Source organism: Rhinolophus hipposideros (genome assembly GCF_964194185.1).
Source record: "Rhinolophus hipposideros genome assembly, chromosome: 3".
NCBI lineage: Eukaryota > Metazoa > Chordata > Mammalia > Chiroptera > Rhinolophidae > Rhinolophus > Rhinolophus hipposideros.
Window position 1 is genome coordinate 99,900,640 of NC_138049.1, and position 23,489 is coordinate 99,924,128.

Genomic DNA, 23,489 nt, shown 5'->3' on the forward strand with positions numbered 1-23,489 from the left:
CCGGGGAGAGGTATTTTTTTTTTTTTTAATAATTGCACCCCTTTCCCGCAGGTCCCTGGACTCCAGTTGTCTGGTGGCCCAGGAACACCTCCCGCTGAACCCCAGTTCCCCTGTCCTCCCATGGATTGTTTTGGTCCCCCTCAATGTGGGAGAAGTCAGCGTGTGGCCTGAGGAAGCAGACTGATCAGACAGAGAAAGGAGTTTTCAGCGTGAGGTTGCGGGCCCCACAGGGAGTGGGTGGGGGGCGTTCTGAACAGGACAGAAGTGGAGATGAGTCAACCTATCACAGGCACTTTTCAGGCAAATATTGGCAATTTGGCCTTCTTTAGAACAATGGTTTCCAAATTCTTTAACACCAGTTGGATGCTGGTAGTTTCTGCAGCCCTTGTATCCATCCCCCGACCCTGCCAGCCTACTCTTGCTGGGGTCTGACTCTGCTTCCCATCTTCTTGCTGGGTAAAGGAAGGCTTCCTTCCACCTTGTTGCTGATGAATTTAGTTAAAACCCAGCTGCGAAATGCAGCGGGGAAAGGGTTCAAGGAAGGACATGAGAGGATCAGTTAGTCAAAGCCAGAGAATATACCCTCATTCATTCAAGTTAATTGACTCAATTTAACAAATATTTATCGGGCACCAACTATGTGCCAGGCAGTGTTCTAGGCTCTGGAAACATAGTCGTTAAAAAAAAAACAAACAGATAAAAGTCTTGCCGTTGTGGAACTTATATTCTAGGGGAGTTTACACTCCTGTGACGATTTCCTTTGCAGTTACCTGGGAAGTCGTTTTTTTCCCCGAGACCTGGCTTCACTTCTTGCAGTTAAGACATCCCCTCCCTTCCCCAGCCGGGGTTCAGAGCCAGAGTGCCTGAGCTCACACCCCAGTTCCACGACTGACCAGCTCTGTGACCTTGGGCAAATTACTTAATTAGCCTCTGTGCCTCGTTTTCCTCATCTTTAAATGGGGGCACAGTAGTCCCTCCTTATCTGTGGCTTTGCTTTCCACGGTTTCAGTTAACCCTTAGCCACTGCAGTCCAAAAATATTAAATGGAAAATTCCCAAAACAAACAATTCATAAGTTTTAAGTTGTGTGCTGTTCTGAGTAGCACGATAAAATCTCTGGTCATCCTGCCCTGTCCCGCCTGTGCTGTGTTCAATTAACCCTTATTTTACTTAATGGCCCCAACGTGCAAGAGTAGTGATGCTGGTAATTGAGTTACACCAGAGAAGCCATTAAATGCTTCCGTTAAGTGAAAAGTTATGTGGGTATAGGACAAAAACAGTATATGTTGGGTTCGGTACTAACCATGGTTTCCGGCACCTACTAGGGGTTTTGGAACGTATTCCCCTTGGATGAGGGGGTTTACTATAATAATATTGGTGCCTGTCATATAATAAGTGAGCACTTCTCGGCTACTATTCAAATATCAACTATTTTATAATCTATATAAAAAGGATTAATAAGCCATTCCTCACCGACCTCACAAGGTGTCTGGACGGGGTTAGGTAAGAGGAATTGTAGAGGTTCTTTCTGGACTGCCAAGTACTGTGCACATGATGATTAGCTTTATTTCACCTTCCAAGCCAGAGGGACTGAGTGATCTTACATGGAATGAATGATGAATGAATGCAGCCAGGCATGGTGATGGATGCTGGCTCGTGTACTGACAGTCCCTAGGCCCCGTGGGGGCTAGCATCGAGGAGGAGCCTGAAAGGCCCCCCTCTCCTGCAGAGCAGGAAGGAACTCGGCGATCCCTGTGTCATGTCTGCTGTACGTGATGTCTGCCGTGGGAACGAGCCAGGGTGGGAGTAGCTCTGTGCATGCCACATCGCCGCCATCCCCAGACAGGCTGCCACCCTTACTTCAGGGTCCCCCACCCAGCCCAATGGCGGGAAAGGCCTGACCTCAGCCCCGCCCGCCCGTCTGAAGGTGGGCATCGTTTCCCAGTCTCGGGCTGTGCCTTCTCTGGAACTGCCTACTCGTCAGGAGAAATCTCTCCAGGAAGGGGAGACTTGGCAGCTGCCTCTGCATGGGAAACCCCAGGTCCTTGGAAATGAGGAGCCACCCAGAAACCCAAGGTTGGTGGACAGTGAGAGCCCAAGGGGGTGGAATCAGGGCACTTGATTGGCTGAAGTCAAGGCAAGGACAGAATCTCACCTCGTGGAGGGCTGGCTGGAAATGCTGAGCTCTGGTCGGAGTGGATGGACTGGTTCTAGGGCACTGTTTTTTCAGCTGGTGCAAAGGGGTGGAAGTATGCACTGGCCTCCTTCCTGTGGCCGTGTGGGGAGAGGAGTAGGAGAGTAGTGGCTTGGACCGGCTTGGACCCAGACAGGTCCGGGCTCCCTCCTGCCTTCACCGCTTTTAGCATCCTGACCTCAGGCTACTTACTTAACCTCTGTAAGCCATAAATCTTCATTTGTAAAATGGAAAAAATTATGGTGTCGTCCCAGCAGGATTCTGTCCTCATGAAGTGAACTAAAGGCTTGTGAAATGCTTAGCATAACACGTGGTGCATAGTAAGCTCTCAATAAATCACAGCTGCTATCTTATGAGGGTGACGGAGGTGGCAGGGAGCTCTGTTCCATCACCAGACAAGAGCTGGGCCTGGCTCTGTGCAGGATCTCTTTCCCGCCACTCTCTAGGCTTATGTGGAAAATGAAAATATTGTCTTGTGTGAACTTGGGAGCCAAGTTAAAGAATCCTGTGAGGGAACAGGGGCCACCTCCTCCTGTGAAAGCTGTTTCCCTAACCCTGGGGACAGAACACCGTGTCTGACTGGGTGTTGGCCTGGCTGCCCCACACTCCTCCCCTAACCCAGGGATGAACTCAGCCTGGGTCAGCCCCTCCATTCTGGGAGACCTCTCCCTCAGCCTGCATGACCCTGACCATAACCAGTGTGGTATCTGGACCAGAGCCACAGCTACAGTGGTGGCAACGGATCGTCGGGACCCCTGCTCCTCAAGCCTGGCTTCCCTCACTTGTCAAGTGATGCCTGGCAGAAACACAGGAAGAGCCCGTTAAGTTAAATATATAGAAGCCCGAGTCTGGGTGTCTTAACATACGGCAGCACTAAAATCCTGCTTCTCTCCCCAGCACTGGGATGGAGCCAAGCTGGTTCCCAGGTCAACTGCTTGGGACGTGTGGGCAGAGAGGAGGAAAGGGGTGCTGGGGGCACCCAGAGCAGGTGCAGCATGAAGGGGGATAGGTGGGAAGCTGTGCGGACTTATAACCGGACAGTCTAGAACCTACCCCAGTTCTGCCACTTACTTCTCAGACGGTTTCCCAACCTATCCTGTGGGCATAAGTACTGCCACTGGATTGTCTTACAGGTTACTGGGGCTTCTATCCCTGGGGGCACAGAGCCCTTCAGAATGCCCCCGTTCTTTGCCTGCCCCTTGCTGGGTGACCACGAGAGATAATAGAAGTTGTGGGTAAAGCACATGGGGCTGTGGCTCCCTGATAACCCAAGACCAGAGGCTGAGGCTATGCCCCAGAGGGCGCTCTGCCATAGGGTGAGTGAGGGGCAGGAAGCCCAGCTGTTGTACCTCAAAGCTCCCAACTACAGTGCCTCTTCAGTTACCCCATTTTGCCAGCTCTTACGTTTGATGTCTCCTTAGCACTTACTAAATGATTGTCAAGTCACTGATGGCCTTTTACAAGCCAGTGTTTCTCAGTGGAGCGGGGTTGGCACAGTGAATTGCATGGCATTCGGCCCCTCGGGTCCCTCCCCACTCAATGCCAGCAGCGCCCCCACCTTCCATGAGAATGGGCGTATGGGAGGGGCAGGGCTTTTGCTCGTTCACTGCTCTATCTGTGGGGCCTGAACAGTGCCTGGCACACACGGTGTCCCCCCACGTATACACCCCGCCAGGCAGCAGTGCCACCACACCTTCAACATCTCTGATATATGCTGGTCACCCTTGGTCTAAATACTTTCCATTATTGGAAATGGACGACGGCCAAGGGCAATCCATTCTGAGCGAGGTAGCTTGTTATCCAAAAAGGCCACCCCTGTTTCCCTCTTGGACCTTGACCCATTGGTTAACATATCGTGAGAAGTCACCCAGAATGGAACAGTGTCCCCTGTGTGGCTTGACCCTGAGAGAACAATGGGCTCCTTACCTCCCAGCCCTGAATAGGTAAACTGTTGACATGGCCTGAGATTGTATTTACTTTTCTTTTGGCAGCCACCCTAGTGTTTGTTGGTTTGTGGTCAGCTGAGACCCACGGACTTTTCCTTTCAATCTTACACTGGTCTTTTCTAACCCAAAGTGTAAAACATTAAAATTTTAAGACAATCATATCTTGTTAATTTGGGCCCCAGTGCAGACGATTTTGAATCCCAAACTGCCATTGTGGTGTGTTACCATCTTCCAACTCCATCCTTGTCACCTGTTTTCCATCCTTTGCAGATTAGACTGGTCAGCCATCTCTGTTCTCAGTGCGACGTTGATTAAAATACTGACAAGGCCAGGGCTTTGGCATGAAGTGGAGACCACAGGCCAGGTTGATAATGATCGATACTTCTTGTGGTGGTTTCTCTGCCTTTAAATGGACCCAAATTAATCCCAGCTCTACCCTATGTTTCTCTGTCTTGTCTGCATGGCTGTCTTTAAAAACCCATGTATTCAGCTGCCTCACTAAATCTAGATGTGTAGCATTCTACCCAAATTCAAGGCCTTTGCAGAGGGAGATGCACTCTACTGACCGCGACTTGTTTTTGGTGAACCGGTGCTGGCTTCCAGTGTCCACCACTTCCTCTCGGAATGTGCCAGACCCCCGCTGGTGAGAAGTCCGCAGGAGTGCAGGGTTGGAGTTTCCAGAATCCACCCTTTTTGTTTGTGTGAGAACAGAGATAGCTGGTCTCCTGACATCTTTTTTGTTCCCCGAGATTCTATGGGGATTACGAGAGAGGGCACCTCAGTCACATTTTCCTCTGGGCAGTGGTGCAATTCCCGCTTACAGGTGTCCTTGTGTGCTCTTTTCATCCCTGACAGTTGCGCTCTACCCTCTCGGCTCTAAGACGGATATCTGCAGTAACAAAAGCTGAGGCCAAAGGGGAGCTGAGTGGTTCTACCTTCTCTTCCATTTGTTTAACATTAGGACACAGGGCCCTGGTACATACTTCTGCATTCTCCTGCTTCGAGTATATATATAACTTTTTAGGAAACCTTTTGGGTAGACCTTCATGTTTGTTTTAGCTCTCCTGTTGGCCTGTTCGTATTGAAATGTCCTGGTGCTTTTGTGTATGTGGCCTGGCCAGCTACCCTGTTTTCCCCAAAATAAGACCTAGCCAGACAATCAGCTCTAATGCGTCTTTTGGAGCAAAAATTAATATAAGACCCAGTCTTATTTTACTATAACATAAGACCTGGTCTTTTTTTTTTTTTTTTTTTAAGATGTTATCGGGGAAGGGGAACAGGACTTTATTGGGGAACAGTGAGTACTTCCAGGCCTTTTTTCCAAGTCAAGCTGTTGTCCTTTCAGTCTTAGTTACGGAGGGCGCAGCTCAGCTCCAGATCCAGTTGCCGTTGCTAGTTGCAGGGGGCGCAGCCCACCATCCTTTGGGGTTGAGAGCCCACTGGCCCATGTGGGAATCACACAGGCAGCCTTCGGAGTTAGGAGTATGGAGCTCTAACCGCCTGAGCCACCGGGCCGGCCCAGACCTAGTCTTATTTTACTATAGTTTTTGCTCCGAAAGACTCATTAGAGCTGATTGTCCCGCTAGATGTTATTTTGGGGGAAACACGGTAGATAGCCAGCTCTCTGCGGGCAGGGCTGAAGGCAGCCTTTGCACGTGGCTGCTACATGGGCTGCAGAGACATGCTCTGGAAATGCGGCGAGGAGGCGGGGCAGTGAGGGGTGTAGTTTGATGTCCTGTCAGGCAAGCATGTCATCATGGAAAATTCTTTGTAGAGTGCAGCTCCGTTTACACAGGCTTGCCGCTGCTGCAGACTGCACATTTCTTCAGAACCACCTCCCCTTTCCCTTTTTTCCCACCAAACTTCCGTCATGCCACTGGTGGGTCAGAACTATGGTTTTCCTGTCTCTCTTCTCTTCCATTCCCTCACTCTGTCTTCCCTCGGTTCTAGGTGTGATTTGTATAGGGAATTTGGCTGAGTTCCTGATGTCTGAACGGGATGGGGGAATCCTGGGGTCCAGAGTAGGTTGGGGTGAATGGTGGCAGAACGGAAAGATGGGGTAGAGACAGGGTCTGGTCAGGAGGAAACAGGCTTAGCAGCTATCAGTGTTCCCGGAACACATAAGGCCTCCCCTGGGGTCTCTCCGTGGACTTCCTTGCTGGGAGCTCTGTGGGGACTGACAACACCCTGTATACACCTTCTGACGATCTGTCCTGGCTCAGACCTTGCCATTGCAATTGCTCAGCCCAGGGCTGAGAGAAAGGAATCCAGAAAAGGGAGGGAAGGGGGAACCTGTAGCAGGGAGAGGATAGAGTCCCAGGCAATGGGAAACGGAGGCCTTGGAGGACAGATCCAGAGGACACTGAACTGACTTTAGCAGTATCCTGACATTGGGGGTGAAGGGTATGTACTGTGTTTCCCCAAAACGAAGACCAGCCTAGCCGGGCAGTCAGCTCTAATGCGTCTTTTGGAGCAAAAATTAATGTAACACCCGGTCTTATAGTAAAATAAATATAAGTAAGTATAGTATAGTAAAAAGTGTAAGTATAGTAAATAGTAAAATAAATATAAGACCGGGTCTTACATTAATTTTTGCTCCAAAAGACGCAGTAGAGCTGATTGCCCGGCTAGGCTGGTCTTATTTTCGGGGAAACACAGTAAGGGTCCCTCCCAGGCCAACCCTGCAGCAAACACTTCTCTGTAGAGATTTGGGCAGGCCTAAGGGTCCTCCTGTGTGTCCGTGTCACCTCGGCCCTCTCTGAGAGGCAGAATACTCTAGTGCAGTGGTTCTTCAAGTGTGGGCCAGCAGCTGCAGCATCACCTGGGAACTTGTTAGAGATGCAAGTTCTTGGACCCCTTCCCAGACCTACTCCTGAATCAGTGGCTCCGGGGGCAGGGCCTAGCCGACTGTATTATTAACAAACTCTCCAGATAATTCTGGTGCATGTTAGTAAGTCTGAGAAGCACTGGCTCAGTGAAAGGACGAACTTTGGAGCCAGATTGCTTAGGTTCCTACGGATGGTGTGAAAGTATACTCGTTCAGTAGAAACTAGACTGCAAATTTTGAGTTAGGAGCTTGGTCTGGGCTTGTGATAGGGATGGATACTCTTGTGATGCTGGGCAGCAGCAGCGAGCCCCAGCTCCTAGTCAGCCACATGATCCTGAGGATAAACCACTGTTGCCAGTATTTTTTGCACAGTGCTCTGAGCACGTATAAGATAGGCTACGCTAAGCTGTGATGTTCGGTAGATAAGCTGTGACGTTCAGTAGATAAGCTTTGATGTTCGGTAGATTAGGTGCATTAAATGCATTTTCAAACTTACAATGGCTTATTGGGATGTTGAAGAGCATCGTAAGTTGAAGAGCAACTGTACTTACCAGCTGTGTGACCTTGGGCAAATCACTTAACTTCTCTGATCCTCTATAAAATGTTTCATCATCTGTAAAATGGAGACAATAACTGCCACCTTGTTATTATGATGATTAGATGAGAATGTCTATAAGGAGTTTAATAGAATGCTGTCACTTAGAAAGCATCTGTCAGTCTGGCCTCTCTGACCTGCATTGTCTCTCTCCTTTTAGGTAGTATCTGATGCTGCAGGACAGGGCGTGGCCATCACAGGGAACCAGACCTTCAACAACTGGAACTGGCCCAACGCAATGATTTTTGCGGCCACGGTCATCACTACCATCGGTAAGTCTCCTGGTGCCTTCAGGGTACCCACTTTCATGTTCTAGCTCCAGTTCTGGTTACATGGCCTCGTTGAAGCAGAATCAGGCCATTTACTACCTGTCCTTTGGAGATCGTTCCAGGGGATTTAGTAAATTCTTGTGGACTGGCCAAGTCTGGGGGACTGCGTTCCAGGAGTCCTGACCTGGGCTCGTGCACCAGAAGGGACACGACCTGATAACCAGAGCTATGCTGGAAGTCGAACAGGTTGCTCACTGCACAAACCCAGCCTGTACTTGCTCACCAAGCTGGGTGTCTATTCTGATTATCTGTGGGTAGCTGCATAACCAGCCACCCCAGAAGCTAGTGGCTGAAAACACAGCTCCTTATTTTTTGCCCCATTCTGTGGGCTGACTGGTTTCAACTGGTCAGTTCTTGCTTGAGGTCTGTAAGCAGTGGCACTCATGGTGGCAGGGACTGGAGTTAGTTGTCTGCAAGCTCACCTGGAGGACATCCAAGATGTCTTCTTCCATCACGTGCTTTGTAGTTGATGCTGGCTGTTGGCTGGGAGTGCAGCTGGGAATGAAAACACAATGGTACGGTCACCTCACAGTATGGCAGCTGGGTTCCAGGAGGGAAAAATCCCAAAAGCAAAGCATTTCATGCAAACAAGGGGAGAAGCAACAGGCTTCTTAGCTCTAGCCTACCCATAACCACTTTCACTGCATTTTATGGTCAGGCAAGTCACTAAAGCCCAGGTTCAGAGGGAGGGGAACGAGACTACAGCATGACATGGGCAGCAGCATGCTTGCATAAGAACGGAAGGAATGAAGAATGTCCATCTTTGGAGACCATCTACCACAGCACCTCTGGGGTGTAGATTTCTACATTGATGCCATAAAGACTAGTTAATAATGGCGGAGCTTTAGTCTGCCTTCAGGGAGCTTCCCGTCTGGTGGCAGAGACATAGCCCACACCAGCATAATTACTATGATCGGTCATAATCATAGTGTGATCAAGGGAAATGTCATTTCCTAAGTATTGATATTAGATCAGTATCAAGTGATCTTAGAGAATGGGCCTCCCTCAAGCTGTGTGTGTGTGTGTGTGTGTGTGTGTGTGTGTGTGGCGCGCGGAGAGAGTGTTATGGAGGCAGGGGTTACTCAGTCTGGGTCCATTCTTAGCTTCACTTTTCTTCTTCCTCAGGCTATGGCAACGTGGCCCCCAAGACCCCTGCTGGGCGCCTCTTCTGTGTCTTCTATGGTCTCTTCGGGGTGCCACTCTGCCTGACCTGGATCAGTGCCCTGGGCAAGTTCTTTGGGGGACGTGCAAAGAGGCTGGGCCAATTCCTCACCAAGAGAGGCGTGAGCCTGGTATGTCCCCAACCCTAGGTGCTGAGCGGGGGGTATCCTGGCAGGTGACGGGAGGGTAGGGATGTTTCAAGGATTGGACAGGTGTTAGCACAGAAGGTACGAGGGCAGCTGCACAGTCCCCTGCCCTCCTGGGTCAGGCTGGGAACATGGTTCCTCCCTCCCTCCTTGGGCGGCAAGCCTCCTTAGGTGTGGTACCCGGTGGCCTCCCCTCTGGCCATCTCCTCAGCCCTCTGGGTGTCCCTGCTGGGTTCCCCTAGTCTCCACTGTTGTCTGACTTGGTCTCCCCTCCACCCCATCAGCGGAAGGCGCAGATTACGTGCACAGCCATCTTCATTGTGTGGGGCGTCCTGGTCCACCTGGTGATCCCACCCTTCGTGTTCATGGTGACCGAGGAGTGGGACTACATCGAGGGCCTCTACTACTCCTTCATCACCATCTCCACCATCGGCTTCGGCGATTTTGTGGCCGGTGAGTCTGGCCCTCTCCCCTCCCCTCTTGCCTCTGCCTCTCCACTTTCTCTCTCTGCTTCTCCAGTCTCAATTCATCCGCCCTTCCTTGGGAGCCCCAGGAGGCATTCAGTGTCCTGGGTACTTCTTCACCCAGTGGGGTCCTTACCCCACCCTGCCAGTGGCAGGAGGAAACCAAGGCACAGGGTCATTGCAGACGACGTTCCCATTTCCCTTCCTTGGGACTTCTTTCCGCTCTTTTCTCCCCCATCTCCAGAACTTAGGTACCTAGGTACACCAGGGGTAGGGGATGGGCCTCCTGCCTGCAGGGTTTGTGCCTGTTACCCAGAGAGCCCCTGGACCAAGCCAGGGCCCCTCCCTGTCACAGAGCTGCCTTCTTTCCATCATTTACAAGAGCTTAGGGAACTGTCCTGGAGGCTTGGCTCAGAGGCCCGAAGTTGCCCTGAGCCCGGAGTCCCAGGCACTCCCTCCCCTCCTTAATCCAGGCAGGCATGTGGTTCTTGGGACCCTTTGGCCCCTTTGTCTGGTCTCAGCCACTCAGTGCTTGTGCCTGGGGCCTGCACTGCATCCTGGTTCTCGGTCTTCTTGACACCCCATTTGGCTGCATTGACCCAGCGTTTGTTTCCTCAAGGCCTGCTGCCCTGCCCAGTTGACCTCAGCCTCTGATCTCCCCCTCCCCCTTTCCAGGGGGCAGGGGCAGGTCACTAGCCTTCTGCCTCCTTGTAAGTGGAGACTCGGAATGCTGGGAGGGGGCAGCTGAGTGGGTGGGAGGAACCGGAAAGAGAGGCCTGAACACCACTGACCAGGCAGGTCTGGGCCTGCTGTATTGGGAGATAAATTTAGACAGAAGCACAACCCTGCCATTGTTTAGCCACTGGGGCCCAGAGCAGGCTAAGGAGAAACTTTGGTGCTGGAGAAGCACAGCAGGGCGTGTAATCGTACTTTCTCAGCTCCAGCCTCGGTGTGCTCGTCTGTAAACTAGGTTAAAATAGTGCCTACCTCACAGGGCAGTGGAAAATCAAATGAGTTAGGGGCCCAGCTATTTGCGTGTGTGCCTGGTCCTCATAATCCGCTTGTGCCCAGGAGCCCTGAGGAAGACGAGCAGCACCTCCTGTCTGCAGGGGGAGACACAACACAGCCCCTGCCTTTGAGGAACATTTCATCTGACGAGGGGGTCCCGCTGTGGAGGAGGCCCCCTTTCTCTAGTCCACTTGCCAAGTTGCTTTCCTCCCCGCCTCCGGGGGGAGGGGAGGCACAGGATACGTAACGATACAGATCAACATGCCTGGAAATGGAAAGTCAAACAAATCTCAGGTCATCTGGGAGCGTAAGAGAGGAACCAGAACTGTGCAGGGTGACCCAGGGAGCAGGTGTCAGGAGCCTGGCCGCAGAGGAAGGGGTCGGGGAGTGGGCAGAGCCCTCCAGGCCATGGAAGGAACCAGTCTGAGGCGGGAAGAAACAGGAAATCACGAGGCAGGTCCAACCTCACAGGAGAGTCAAGGCTGTCCAGAGTATTTCCTCCCAGGACCAGTGCTCACAGCCCGACCACTAGCCTCATTTATATTAAACCAGGGAGCCCATCCCCAGCAACGAGGATGTCACTTAATTTCCATTCTGGTTTTAACTGAACTAAAATATACACCAAAAAGTATATAAAATAGCCGGGTGTAGGTGTAAGTGACTAACTGAAAGGCAAACATTGGGACTGTTTTCCTGACCCGTGTGCTGGCTCCAATGCCAGCCTCCCAAGAGCTCTTTCCCCTGGAACCTCCCTCAACCCAGGGAGCCACTCTCCTGACTTTTGGCAGTTGAGGAAACTGAGGCTCAGGCGTTTGGGGCCTGGGATGGGCGCGTGAGGGACCGGGCCAAGGCCCTTCAGGATGATGGAGCAGTCCAGGTTCTAGAACAGGCCTCCTTCTGTTCTCAGTGTGTCCCCCTCTGTGTTCCGGCGCTGTGTCCACTCTCAGATAAAACACAGCTTTGGCCTTGGAGTGTTTCCAGGTCCCGCTGACCCTCTGGGCTTCCTGTCCTCAGGTGTGAACCCCAGCGCTAACTACCACGCCCTGTACCGCTACTTTGTGGAGCTCTGGATCTACCTGGGGCTGGCCTGGCTGTCCCTCTTTGTCAACTGGAAGGTGAGCATGTTTGTGGAGGTCCACAAGGCCATTAAGAAGCGGCGGCGACGGCGGAAGGAGTCCTTCGAGAGCTCCCCGCACTCCAAAAAGGCTCTGCAGATGGCGGCGCACACGGCCTCCAAGGATGTCAACATCTTCAGCTTTCTGTCCAAGAAGGAGGAGACCTACAACGACCTCATCAAACAGATTGGGAAGAAAGCAATGAAGACGAGTGGGGGTGGGGAGAGGGGCCCGGGCCCAGGGCCGGGACCTCAGGGGAATGGGCTGCCAGCCATCCCGGCCTCCCTGGCCCCACTGGTGCTCTATTCTAAGACCCGGGTGCCCAGCTTGGAGGAGGTGTCTCAGACACTACGCAGCAAAGGCCACGTGTCGCGGCCCCCCAGCGAGGAGGCCAGGGCAGAGCCCCCTGGGGACGGCTCCTCGACCCCCGAGGTGTTCATTAACCAGCTGGACCGCATCAGTGAGGAGGGGGAGCCGTGGGACGCCCAGGACTACCACCCGCTCATCTTCCAGAACCCGAGCATCACCTTTGTGAACGAGGAAACCAGCCTCCTGGACGAGGAGACGTCCAAGTCCTCCCTGGAGGACAACCTGGCCGGGGAGGAGAGGCCCCAGGAAGAGGCGGAGACAGAGGTGGCCATGAACTTGGGCGAGCTCCCCTCGTCAGACGAGTCCACCTTCACCAGCACCGAGTCCGAGTTCTCCGTGCCTTACGAACAGCTTATAAACGAGTACAACAAGGCAAACTGCCCCCGAGGCACGTGAGGCGGGGCCGGCTCCCCACTCCACCTTGGATGGCTTCCGTTCCCCTCATCCTGGGCCATCCTACGGTGGCTGGGACCCCCAGGAACTGGGAGTGGGGGGCCAGGGGCCTTCCTCACCTTCCATCCCCTCCAGCTAGATGCTATCTGTCAATCATGGCGCGTGCCCAGGACAGGGCCTCTGTTCTCTAGCTGAACGAGCACCCTGGCAGTGGGAGGCGTCTGTCCTGAGCACCGCTGGGGGATTTGATGGTTCAAAGACTTTGTTGGCTGGCAGAACTGACTCTGAAGAGGCCACTGTGTGGGTCCTCGCCTTCTCATTCGGTTGAGAATGTCACACGGTTCTCTTAGACTGGGGCCGCGGCCATTTGAGCTTACTAGTGTTCATGAGCTCCTTCTGTGTGCCCAGCCCTGAGCCGGGCATTTCAGAGGGGGAGGCAGTGTGAGACCTGGGCCCTGCCTTTGCTGGAGGTACAGCTGAGGAGTGGGGGCTAGCACTTCAGGCCCTGGCTGCGGCAAGGGTTTCACCACCCCCCAATCCCACCTGTCTGCCTGACTGGCCCCTACTGCAAAACTCAGTAGGGAAGAGGTCGCCTCGGGAAAGGCAGCGAGGACATAATGTGTGGGTGCTGCACCACTCCTGATACAGAGGACCCAGAGCAAGTCCCAGGCTGCCCGGGTCCTGGTCCTTTTACATTTACTGGGACCAAGCCGAGCCCAGAGACCAGGTCCTTGTCTCAGATACCCTCTGGCAAGTGATGGTAGATGCAGGCCTTCTGCCTCCTGGGAAGTGGTGGGAGGAAGGGAAGGTAGTAGCAGGCCATGGCCACTGAGGCTGGGGTTCCTGGAGCTGGTGAGCAGGGAGCTGCAGGAGTGAGCGCAGCTCTGGCTCATCCTGCACCGCGTCCCCCGCACCCCCCACCCCACCCTCCTCATCTCCCCTGTGCCCAGAACAAGGACCTCACAGCTCCTGAGTTTGCCCTTGGCTCACAGAAGGGTAATGGCCAAATATGTGAATCCAGCTCCTCCCTCCAGCCACTGGACCTTGTACACACGTGTGTGTCAGGAAAGGACTTGGATGGAGGAAGCAAAAGATAATGTGAAACTGTTTCTGGTTGAGGGACGGGCAAAGTTCTTGGGCTCTCCATGATGCACACCCTGGGGCCGGCCCACTCTGCCCTGCATGTTTTGTTTTGTTATTTTTTAAATAAACTGCTGTTTTTCTATGCCTGGTATCTGTAATTGGCTTCAGAGCCAGAGAGGAGAGAAGGTAAAAGAACAGGGTCCCAAGGATTGGGATGTTCAGTGTTCACCCTCTTACCCCCAACTCATTTGGGCCCTTCTTGGTGACCTCAGCCAAGGTCATGATATCAAGAGTCTCCACACGGTAGGGGAGAGGTCACTGACCCACAGGGGAGCAAAGTCGTCACAGACAGTGGATTCTGGGCAGAAGGTGAGTGATCACCCTCGACCCAAACACCCTCCCGCCTCTTAACCCCCTCCCCAGTATTGTATGGCCAAATGGGCCCAGAACCGCACCCAGCCCCCCAACATGTGAAGACATGGATGGACATGTCTGCCCACACCCCCACTTATCCTGCAACAGGGATATGCTGGCCCGGCAGCAAGGTGAGAAAGCTGTCTTCTATTTTTCTGTGAAATGTTTTAATGAGCTCGTTTTAGTTTCCTCACCCCACCTTGCTGGGGTGTCACTGGCTGTCCTGGAATCACACACTGTATGTACATACTGACGATTATGTCAAATGTAATTTATTTTAACATTTTTACAATAAAACATGAGATAGAAAGGCGAGCCTGGTGTGTGCTGTGTGGGGGACAGGTGGGAGACGGTGCTGGGGTCGGGGGCAAAGTGATTGGCGTAGTGGGGCAGGGAGGACTGAGGACAGCCTCGGGGTCCAGAGAATTAGGGTAGTCCGGAAGGGATAAAAACATGAAAGGTAAGTTGATGGAGGAATGGCAGGCTACTTAAGATGAGGGGGTCAAGACAGGCCTCTTGGAGGAGGTGACAGTTAACAGATCTGAATGATAGCGAATGAGCATTGCAGGAGTCCAAGAACCAGGAAGGAGTTGAGAGCAAAGGGAGAGAAGTAGGGGCAATGTTGGCAAACACATGTCACCCGTGTGCCCGGAACTGTTGTATATGCTTTAACTCAGTAATAGAGGTCTGACAATCAAGTCCGCGAACTCATCCTAGAAAAAGTGCTACACACCTCATTGCTGAATATCACTGCGGTCACCTTCGAAGTCCTCCCCTTGGGAAGCTGTGCACCTACGCCAGTGCCTAGTCCACTCTTCAAAGCAATTTTGGAACTCTTTTTCTAGAATGGCCATCAGAGCTGTCGTCATACTACACTTGATGTCCTGAATGTCATCAAAATGCCTTCCTTTCAATATTTTCTTTATCTTCCGGTAAAGAAAGAAGTCATTAGGGGCCAGATCAGGTGACTAGGAAGGGTGTTCCCGTACAGTGATTTGTTTACTGGCTCAAAACTCCCTCACAGACAGTGCTGTGTGAGCTGGTACATTGTCATGATGCAAGAGCCATGAATTGTTGGCGAAAAGTTCAGGTGGGCTAACTTTTTCACGCAGCCTTTTCAGCACTTCCAAATAGTAAATTTGGTTAATTGTCCAGTTGGTACAAATTCACAATGAATAATCCTTCTGATATCAAAAAAGGTTAGCAACAGCGTTGCAACAAGTTCAGGAACATAACTGTCAGACCTGGTACGTGAATGAATGGGTATTACAGCCCCATTTCAGAGCGCTTGGAAACAGGCGCTGAGAGGTGACTTGTGCAAGATCCCAGTGGGTGGGGAGCCCGGATTCAAACCCATAGAGCCCCACTCGGCTCTGTTGAGATTGGCCTCCTTCAGGACAGTTTTAGGGCTTTCTTCCCAACACCACACGAGACAGTTAAAATGTTGAGACTTGGGAAAAACAAAAAGTTCTGTGATTTCGGTGAACCACATTTCTAATGAGAACATGAATGGGTTTACAAAGGATCGTGTTTTACCCGACCAATTCTGTAACTACTTGCTACTATCCCTCCCTCTGCAACATCTCCCCACACCTCACACACATGCACACGCCCATGGTTCTTTGGTTTTGCTTTAGCCCCTTTCAGCCTCAGTGTAACAATTCCATCACACTAAGTGCTACCTTTATTTACTAGTCATACTAAGTGCTACCTTTATTTACCACTAACCTATCATGAAGCCCTTTGACAAATACAGCTTGCAGCTCCCCTGTGGCACAGATTATTTAACCCCATTGATAGTTAAGCAGATAAAGGCCATAGTGACTATTGGGCCACAGCTTCACAGAATTGTGCTCACAGATAAGGTACAAATAGAAGGCTGGAGTGGAGGTGAGGTCTTGGGCCATGGTGGCTAAGATCAACGAGGAGCTTTCTGATTAAAAGGTCTGGAAATGGGACAGTGGGACAGCAGCTGGAGCAGAGGGTGGGGCCCTGGAGGCCCCAAGTTCCTGAGGGGCCAAGAGCAGAGAAGGGGTACCAGGAAGGGCGCATGGTCATGTCACAGTGCCTGAGCTGTAGAGGGATGGAAAGTAGAGGGTATGGGAGTCAAGGGAGAGGACCCTGGTGGGGAAATCCCTCTGCTGACACCAGATTCACGACTGGGTCAGCGAGAGAGACCTGGATAAGAGACCGACAGGTTCATAGGGTGCATTGTTCAACTCCCAGAGATGCATGGAGCTCGGAGGCGGACATTCCCACGCCAGTGGGCCTGCTCCCAGGAGCCTCCCAGCGCCTAGGCTTTCCCTGCTACCTCCCAGACGCCTCCCTGCCCTGGTAGTGAAATGGCCCTCTGCACTCCACAGTCACCACCTGGACTCCTCATTCATTTGTTCAACTAATATTCCCTGAGCGCCTACTACGTACCAGGCTCTGTGCTGGGCACTTGGGAAACAACAGTGTGTAAAGTGTACAAAAAACAAAAAAATCCCTGCTTTCGTGGAGCTTATAGCCTGTGTCACTTTGCTGTCATTTCTGGACATTTTTCATGGTTTGTGCTTGGTATTTATGTACTGACCATATTCCTCAAGGCTCTTTCAATCTTGTCTCTTCTAGTTTTTGTCTTTTAATCCTCACAACGGATTGTTTTTTTTTTTTTTGAGGGGGTTGTTGGTTTGTTTTTGCAAATTCAAACTATTAAGCAGCAGCAAAACAGCTCCCGTTACCATTCCTCATGCTACCCTCCAGAAGTTCCTAATCTGATGGGGGAGACACCCTTAGATAACCCAGTCTGATGGAGGAGACAGTTCCTGCCCTCAAAGGATCTGCGATCTGAGTGGGAGCGGAGCACAAAAATAGACACACAAGCACAAACTCTGTGTCCCAGCTGGGCCTGTGCCCTCTATGGTGATCCTGCAGGAGTTACTTAGCTCCATGCCAGGACTGGTAAAAAGAAACGAGGATGTGTGAGTGTCACCCCCTTATTGGAAAGGGCCAATCCAGGTCATCCTCAGCCTGACTGCATGAAAGCTTCCTTGAGCCTAGGGTAGAGTGAGGGGGAAGGAGGAGGCAGGCTGAGCGGCGCTGCTCTGGGTGGGGTCTCCTGCAATAGCTGCCCTTCTGTGGGCCCCTGAGGTTTGGGTTCGGCCTTGTTAATCAGCTCTCCACCTCTGAAACAACAGGTCCCCAATTTCCAAATTCATGCACAACTGGTCCAGGAACCAGATGCCAGTTTATGAATTGCCAGGACGTGTTTGCGTAACAGTGTGAGCACCTCCCCACATCTCTGCCCCTTCCCTCCATCCCGGCCACCATCCAGGCCACTGCAGCCCCTCACCCGGAAGCCCCACAACAACACAAGGCCTGGCACCTAGTAGGGGCTCCACAGAGGTTTGTTGCATGAATGAATGAATGAATGAGCCCCCTTACCTGGATTCCCACCTCGTTATCACTGCAACCAGTGGGATGTCTCCTCAACTCAAATCTGACCCCTTTATCTCCTGCTTTAGACTTCTCAGGAGCTCCTGTTGCTCTTTCCTGCCCTCCTCTCTCTCCAGCCTCATTTTCCACTCTCCTCCACTTCTTTCTGGGCTCCAGCCACAGTGAAATTTCCCAAATGAGCCAAGCCTGCCCATGGCCATGCCGTTTCCTCTGCCTGTCCCTTGGTTAAGTCTGAAGATCTGTTGGGGTTCAAGGTGGACCTCATCTTTTCGGGGAAGAGTTCCATAGCTACCTGCACCCACTCTGGATTCCAGGTCAGACATCCCTCCTCTGTGCCCAGAGAGCCTCCGTCAACAAACCGGCCGCTTCGATGCTGTTCAGGCTGCCTCTCTCCTGTCTCCCATCCTGATCCCGGCTGGGAGTCTGGGAGACAGCAGAGAATGGCTGCTCACTTTCACTTTATTTATTTACTTATTTATTTATTTATTCTGGGGGCTTGCTCACTTTTGGATCTCTGCCTCAGGGCCTGGTGTGGAGGAGGGCTCAGCTGTTCAGTGTTTACTGAATAGAGGGTGAACGAGCCAGAGTCCGGGACTCTCTTATTGGTAATTCAATACCTCTCTTCCTGGAGCAGAGGCCAAATCAGGAGGCAAGGATTGTTCCAGAGGGCAAGTCCCAGCAAAGCCGGCGAAATGATCCTGAGGGGCCTTGTCAAAGCTGCGGTGGCCTGGTGACTCATCTAATTGTGCTAAGTCACCCGACTGTGGTGGGCAGGACAGGGACACAGCACACCTTACTTTTCCACGCCTCAGAAAGCACCTCTGGCCACACCCTGTTTTGTGTTTCCCCACATCTCTGTCCTTCCCTGTCACCATCCCCAAGGCAGCCTCCTCACCACTCCCTGAGGATTGGGGACTGGGCCTGCCACCCCAGGGACCCCCAGTCCCTACGCTTCCCTCTGGAGTACCTCTGCTCAGTGACTGCTCAGCTCTGAGAGGCCAGTTTACAAAGCCCTTTCACATCCATTCCTGCAGGATTGCTCAGCAGCCTGGGGAGCCAGATACAACATTTTATAGCCCCCATCATGGGGCTATTTTCTAACAAAGAAACTGAGTGTCTTGGTGTGGTTTCTCAGGAGAGGAAAGCTTAAGACCAGAACTGGGAGATGTTTGGAGGAAGTAGCAGGAAGGGAGGGGGAGATAAAGATAGGGAAAGAGGAAAAGACAATTAGGGGGCATTGTTGAGCTAGTTCCACTGTGGGCATTTGTGTCTCAATTCTGTTGGGGATTCCCCTGAAGAACCTGTCCAATATAGGTCAGAATTGTCCCTCTGAAGGATGGGGGACATGCATTTATCCACCAGTTTCTACCCTCCTTGGTTAAGGATAGCCCCGGGGGCATTAATTCCCACTGTCCTCCCACACATGCTGGATATGACAGACTGTGTTGTGCGAAAGTGGCCATGACAATATTCCCCATTCCACATTCTGGTCAGCAAAGTGAACTCACTGCTTCCCCAACAAGAGGTGCCGTCTATGCCCCTCTCACACGGGCTGGCCCTGGGATTGTTTTGACCAACAGAGCGTTGTGTGAGTGACCTTTTGTACTTCCGGAATCCATGTGTCAAGGCCTAGCAGCTTCTTCTTTTGTGCTCTTGGGGAAGCCAGCTGCAATGTAAGAAACCCAAGCACCTTGAGACTCATGCTGCAAAGAACCAAACTAGTCACGTGGAGAAGCCACGTGGAGAGAGAACCTGTCCAGCCACGGCATCATCTTGGACATCCAGCCCCAGCTCACACCACGTAGAGCAGAGCCCGGCCATCCTCCAAACTGCAAGTCATGAGTGAATACATGATTAAGTTTTGGGGTGATTGGTTAAACAGCAATCGGTAATGGGAATCCTGGCTGGGTTTGCTTGGAATTAAGCAGCCTTCTGCCAGGCTTGGGAGAAAGGTCTGAGGTGGAAGAGTGGAGAGGAACAAAAGGCGCTATGAGGATGCACTCGGGCAGCATTCCTGGGACTGCACTGACATCTGAAGAGGACTGAGGGATTGAGGCACGGAGCACAAACAGCATTTCCTACCCTGAGACTAAAACTCTTTGAAGTGGCAGAGTTGAGACCAAATGCCATTAGGTCTTCTAACTCCTTACACAAGATCAAAGTTTTTTACCTTCAAGATATCAAAATCTCTCTACTCTGGGGTCTCTAGTCCTTTCTGCTCTGTTTAAACAATCCCTGGAGGACTGGGGTATGCTACCGTCTAGCCACGTGACCTAAATAGCCACACCTGCCATTTATGGGGATCCTTACTACATAAGGGCACTGACCAGGACACTTTATGCCCATGATCTCATTTAATGCCCACAACAGTGTGAGGTCTGTATTACGATCCCCATTTGGAAGCTGAGGATCAGAGTCGTTATGTAACTTTCCCAAAGTCACACAGCTAGAACTCAGTTCTACCGTGTTTCTCCAAAAATAAGACCTAGCTGGACCATCAGCTCGAATGCGTCTTTTGGAGCAAAAATTAATATAATACCCGGTATTGTATTATATTGCATTATATCATATCATGTCATATCATATTATATTATAAAAACCCAGCCTTATATTAAAATAAGACCAGGTTTTATATTAATTTTTGCTCCAAAAGACGGATTAGAGCTGATGGTCCGGCTACGTCTTATTTTCGGAGAAACATGGTATTAACTACCATACAAGCCCGCTGGAGTGAGGCTCTTGTGCTCAGGGACAAAGGTGCCCAGAGATGATGCCCTGGCTGCAGCTCCCAGCCACTCCTCATCTGTAAGACCAGTGAGGTAAACCAATCAGTGGATCTTAGCTCCATGGTGACTTCCTGGGCTCTGCCTGGGGAGATTCTGACTCAGCAGGTCTGGGGCAAAACGCAGAAATACCCAGGTTAGGGGAATACCTGGCTGGAGATCTCAGAAGTCAGGTCCCTCTGTCTTTCTGGCATCTACTGCCAATCCCTCCCTGCTTGTGTTTTCATTCTGCATTGAAATCTGTGTTTATCTCCAGTATATTAAACTTCCTCCTCGTTCTTTAATTCCTTCACCTGCACTCTGGCCAGCTGAGCTGCTCTGTTTGTGGTGTTGACATCCCACACTATCCAATTCCAATGGCCTGTGTTTGTTGAGTCTCTCTTAGGTTGCCTAGAACACCTGACATTGTGAACTGAGGAGGAAGGAAAATGAAGGACAGACCATTACCAGCTAGGCAGCCAGGACGTGACTTCTTTCAATCAACTCTGACTCCCACCCTCAGTAGTTCACTCCAGGGGAAAGGTTCTGACCCAGTGATCTGCATGGAGCCCATTCACACCAGTTCATGAAAGCCAGTGGTTAAAGTTTCAGGAATTTGACAAACTGGTTGTAGTAAAAATCAAATTATATAAACATACAATTAAGAACAGAGGTGGCAAATACACAAAACTCACCATTTTCTAATTCTTTACATGTTACTAGTATCCATGCTTTTGAGGTTATTTGCATCTATGACCGGAGTACAATGGTGTGCTATTGCGTTCCTCTTCCCAGCTTCACATTTTGTGACATGGTGGTCGCTTAGAATCAACCATAACTGGAGTATTTACACCACAAAAATGGGCAACTACACAATGTAGGGCTCTTCCCGCCCCAGAGAGCCCGGTGTTAACGGTTCACCTGAGCACTGCACCGACCTTCTTTCGGACTCCCCGTGTGAGCTGAGGGGGGCCGGGGGAGGTGAGGTTTTGCCCATGTTGGAAAGAAGCAAGTAATATCTGGATTTCAGGGAGAACTTAATTCATAAAGTTGTCACTTGCACTCCCTTGGGTCCCTCAGACCAGTGCAGACTTGGGGTGAGCAGTCAAGGCCCGTGGGAACCAACTGTGAGGGTAATGGGTGGGCAGTTACACATGTACCTGCCCATGTGTGTACACGGAAGCTCTTGGGTCATGCTCCAAACTGGGCAGAAAGGGGACCACGGGCCCGTGTAGACAGTGTCTGTGCCTTCGCCTGCAGTTCTCACACTGCCCAAAGCCTGGCCCAGGAGCCGCCTTGCATTCTGCCCCACTGAGCTGTGGTTTAGCCAAGTCCCCACCATCGGGGTATCCTAATTACAGGGGAGACCCTCTTGGCAAACACTAGGTCTGGCACTGGACTGGGGCGATGGGGCAGGTTGGGATCCTGACTAAGACAGCAAGGATTGAATTGTTGAGCGAAAACACTGACACACGGCGTCCTGTGCCTGCTGTGAGCTGACGCAAGAGGGTGTCTAAGGTGTCCCAGAAATTCCCCACCCCTAGGACAGGGGATGAGATGGCCCCATGCAGCGTGTCCACGGCCCCAGTCAAAAGTGGGTGCTGCACACGTCCCGTGCCCCTCAGGCCCACGCCGGCGTCCTCCTGGCAGCTGTCCACAGTAAGCCAGCCATAGTACAGCTCACCCCTCAGGGCGGGCATGGCCCTGCTGGCCACTGGCACACTCTGGGCTTGTGGGCCACGTTGTGCTGTCCCTCTAACAGCTACAACTTTTTATTGACCACCAGCTTTGCGACAGTCTCTGTGCTGGGCACTTTACGAGAGGACCCAGGGAAAAGGTTTGCCTTCTCCATTCTCTTCCACTCTCATGCTCACGTAGGATTGGTATTGGCAATCCTTAATGACCCACATGGAACTGCAGTGTGTTAGTGCAGGTTCTCCAAGAAGCTGATGCTATGGCTGGATTCAACTGGAAAGGAAGCATTTCTGAGAGGCTGGGAGCACCATCTGACTGAGAAGCAAGTGCAATCCTGAGTGAGGGATGCAGGTTTAGTGGGGCATGCAAGGTGGAAGCATCCTAGATGACCCTGCAGGCTAAGGAAGGTTAGGCGAGGCTGTCGGGGAGTTCTCCAGCCAAAGGCGGCGCATGTGGGTCCTGGGCACCCTCCTCTGCTAAGTCACTGGCTACAACATCCCACAGTCTGGGCACGAACTTGGCAGTGGATTGCAGATGCAGCAGCTGGAGCCTTTGGTCAGTTACGCTGCATGTTAGCTGCAGGTCTGTGGGGAGCACTTTCATGGCTGCCCTCACAATTATGGGGGTGGGGCAGAAAGTGTGCTCACGTACAAGTCAGACTGTAGAGAGAGGACAATGGAATAAACACACAGCGAAAGGCAGAGCACTGCATATGAGATCTGACAATTAAGTTCACTAACTCATCCTAGAAAAAGTGCTACATACCTCATTGCTGAATGTCACTATGGTCACCTTCAAAGGACTCCCCTTGGGAAACTATGCACCAATGCCAGTGCCTAGTCCACCCTTCAAAGCAATTTTAGAACTCTTTCTGGAATGCCCATCAGAGCTGTCATTGTATTACCCTTGATGTCCTTGAATGTCATCCAAATGTCTTCCTTTCAGTATTTCCTTTGTCTTTGGGTAAAGAAAAGGAAGTCATTGGGGGCCAGATCAGGTGAGTAGGGAGGGTGTTCCAATACAATTGTTTGTTTACTGGCTAAAAACTCCCTCACAGACAGTGCTGGATGAGCTGGTGCATTGTCGTGATGCAATGCATGAATTGTTGGCGAAAAGTTCAGGTCGTCTCACTTTCACGCAGCCTTTTCAGCCCTTTCAAATAGGAAACTTGGTTAACTCTTTGTCCAGTTGATACAAATTCATAATGAATAATCCCTCTGATATCAAAAATGATTAGCAACATCGTTTTAACTCTTGATTTGGACTGAGGGAACTTTCTTGGTCATGGAGAATTGGCTGACTTCCATTGTGCATTTTGATACTTTGTTTCAGGGTCGTATTGGTACACCCATGTTTCATCACCAGTGATAACGGCCCAAATATCATCTTGCTTCTCCAAAAAGTCTTGGCAAACTTCGACTCTGTTTTACCTTCGTTCATCGGTGAGTTCCTTTGGGACCATTTTTTGCACATATCTTTCTCACGCCAAGGTTTTCAGTTAAGATTTTCCTAACTGTTTCTCTGTCGATGTTTAGTTGGTGTGCTATGTTT

At 51.4% G+C, this 23,489-nt stretch overlaps 1 protein-coding gene across 2 annotated transcripts in view; it reads left to right on the forward strand.

The window, feature by feature from the left end:
* Positions 1-14,357, forward strand: part of KCNK5 (potassium two pore domain channel subfamily K member 5) — a 37,673-nt gene extending 23,316 nt beyond the window's left edge. For both annotated transcript variants that reach the window (XM_081039040.1, XM_081039041.1), the window contains 4 exons: positions 7,722-7,833; positions 9,016-9,182; positions 9,482-9,650; positions 11,684-14,357. In XM_081039040.1, the coding sequence (XP_080895166.1) occupies positions 7,722-7,833; positions 9,016-9,182; positions 9,482-9,650; positions 11,684-12,549 (1,314 nt within the window). In that variant the 3' untranslated portion in view covers positions 12,550-14,357. The remainder of the gene's footprint in view (positions 1-7,721; positions 7,834-9,015; positions 9,183-9,481; positions 9,651-11,683) is intronic.
* The last annotated feature ends 9,132 nt before the right edge of the window (positions 14,358-23,489 follow it).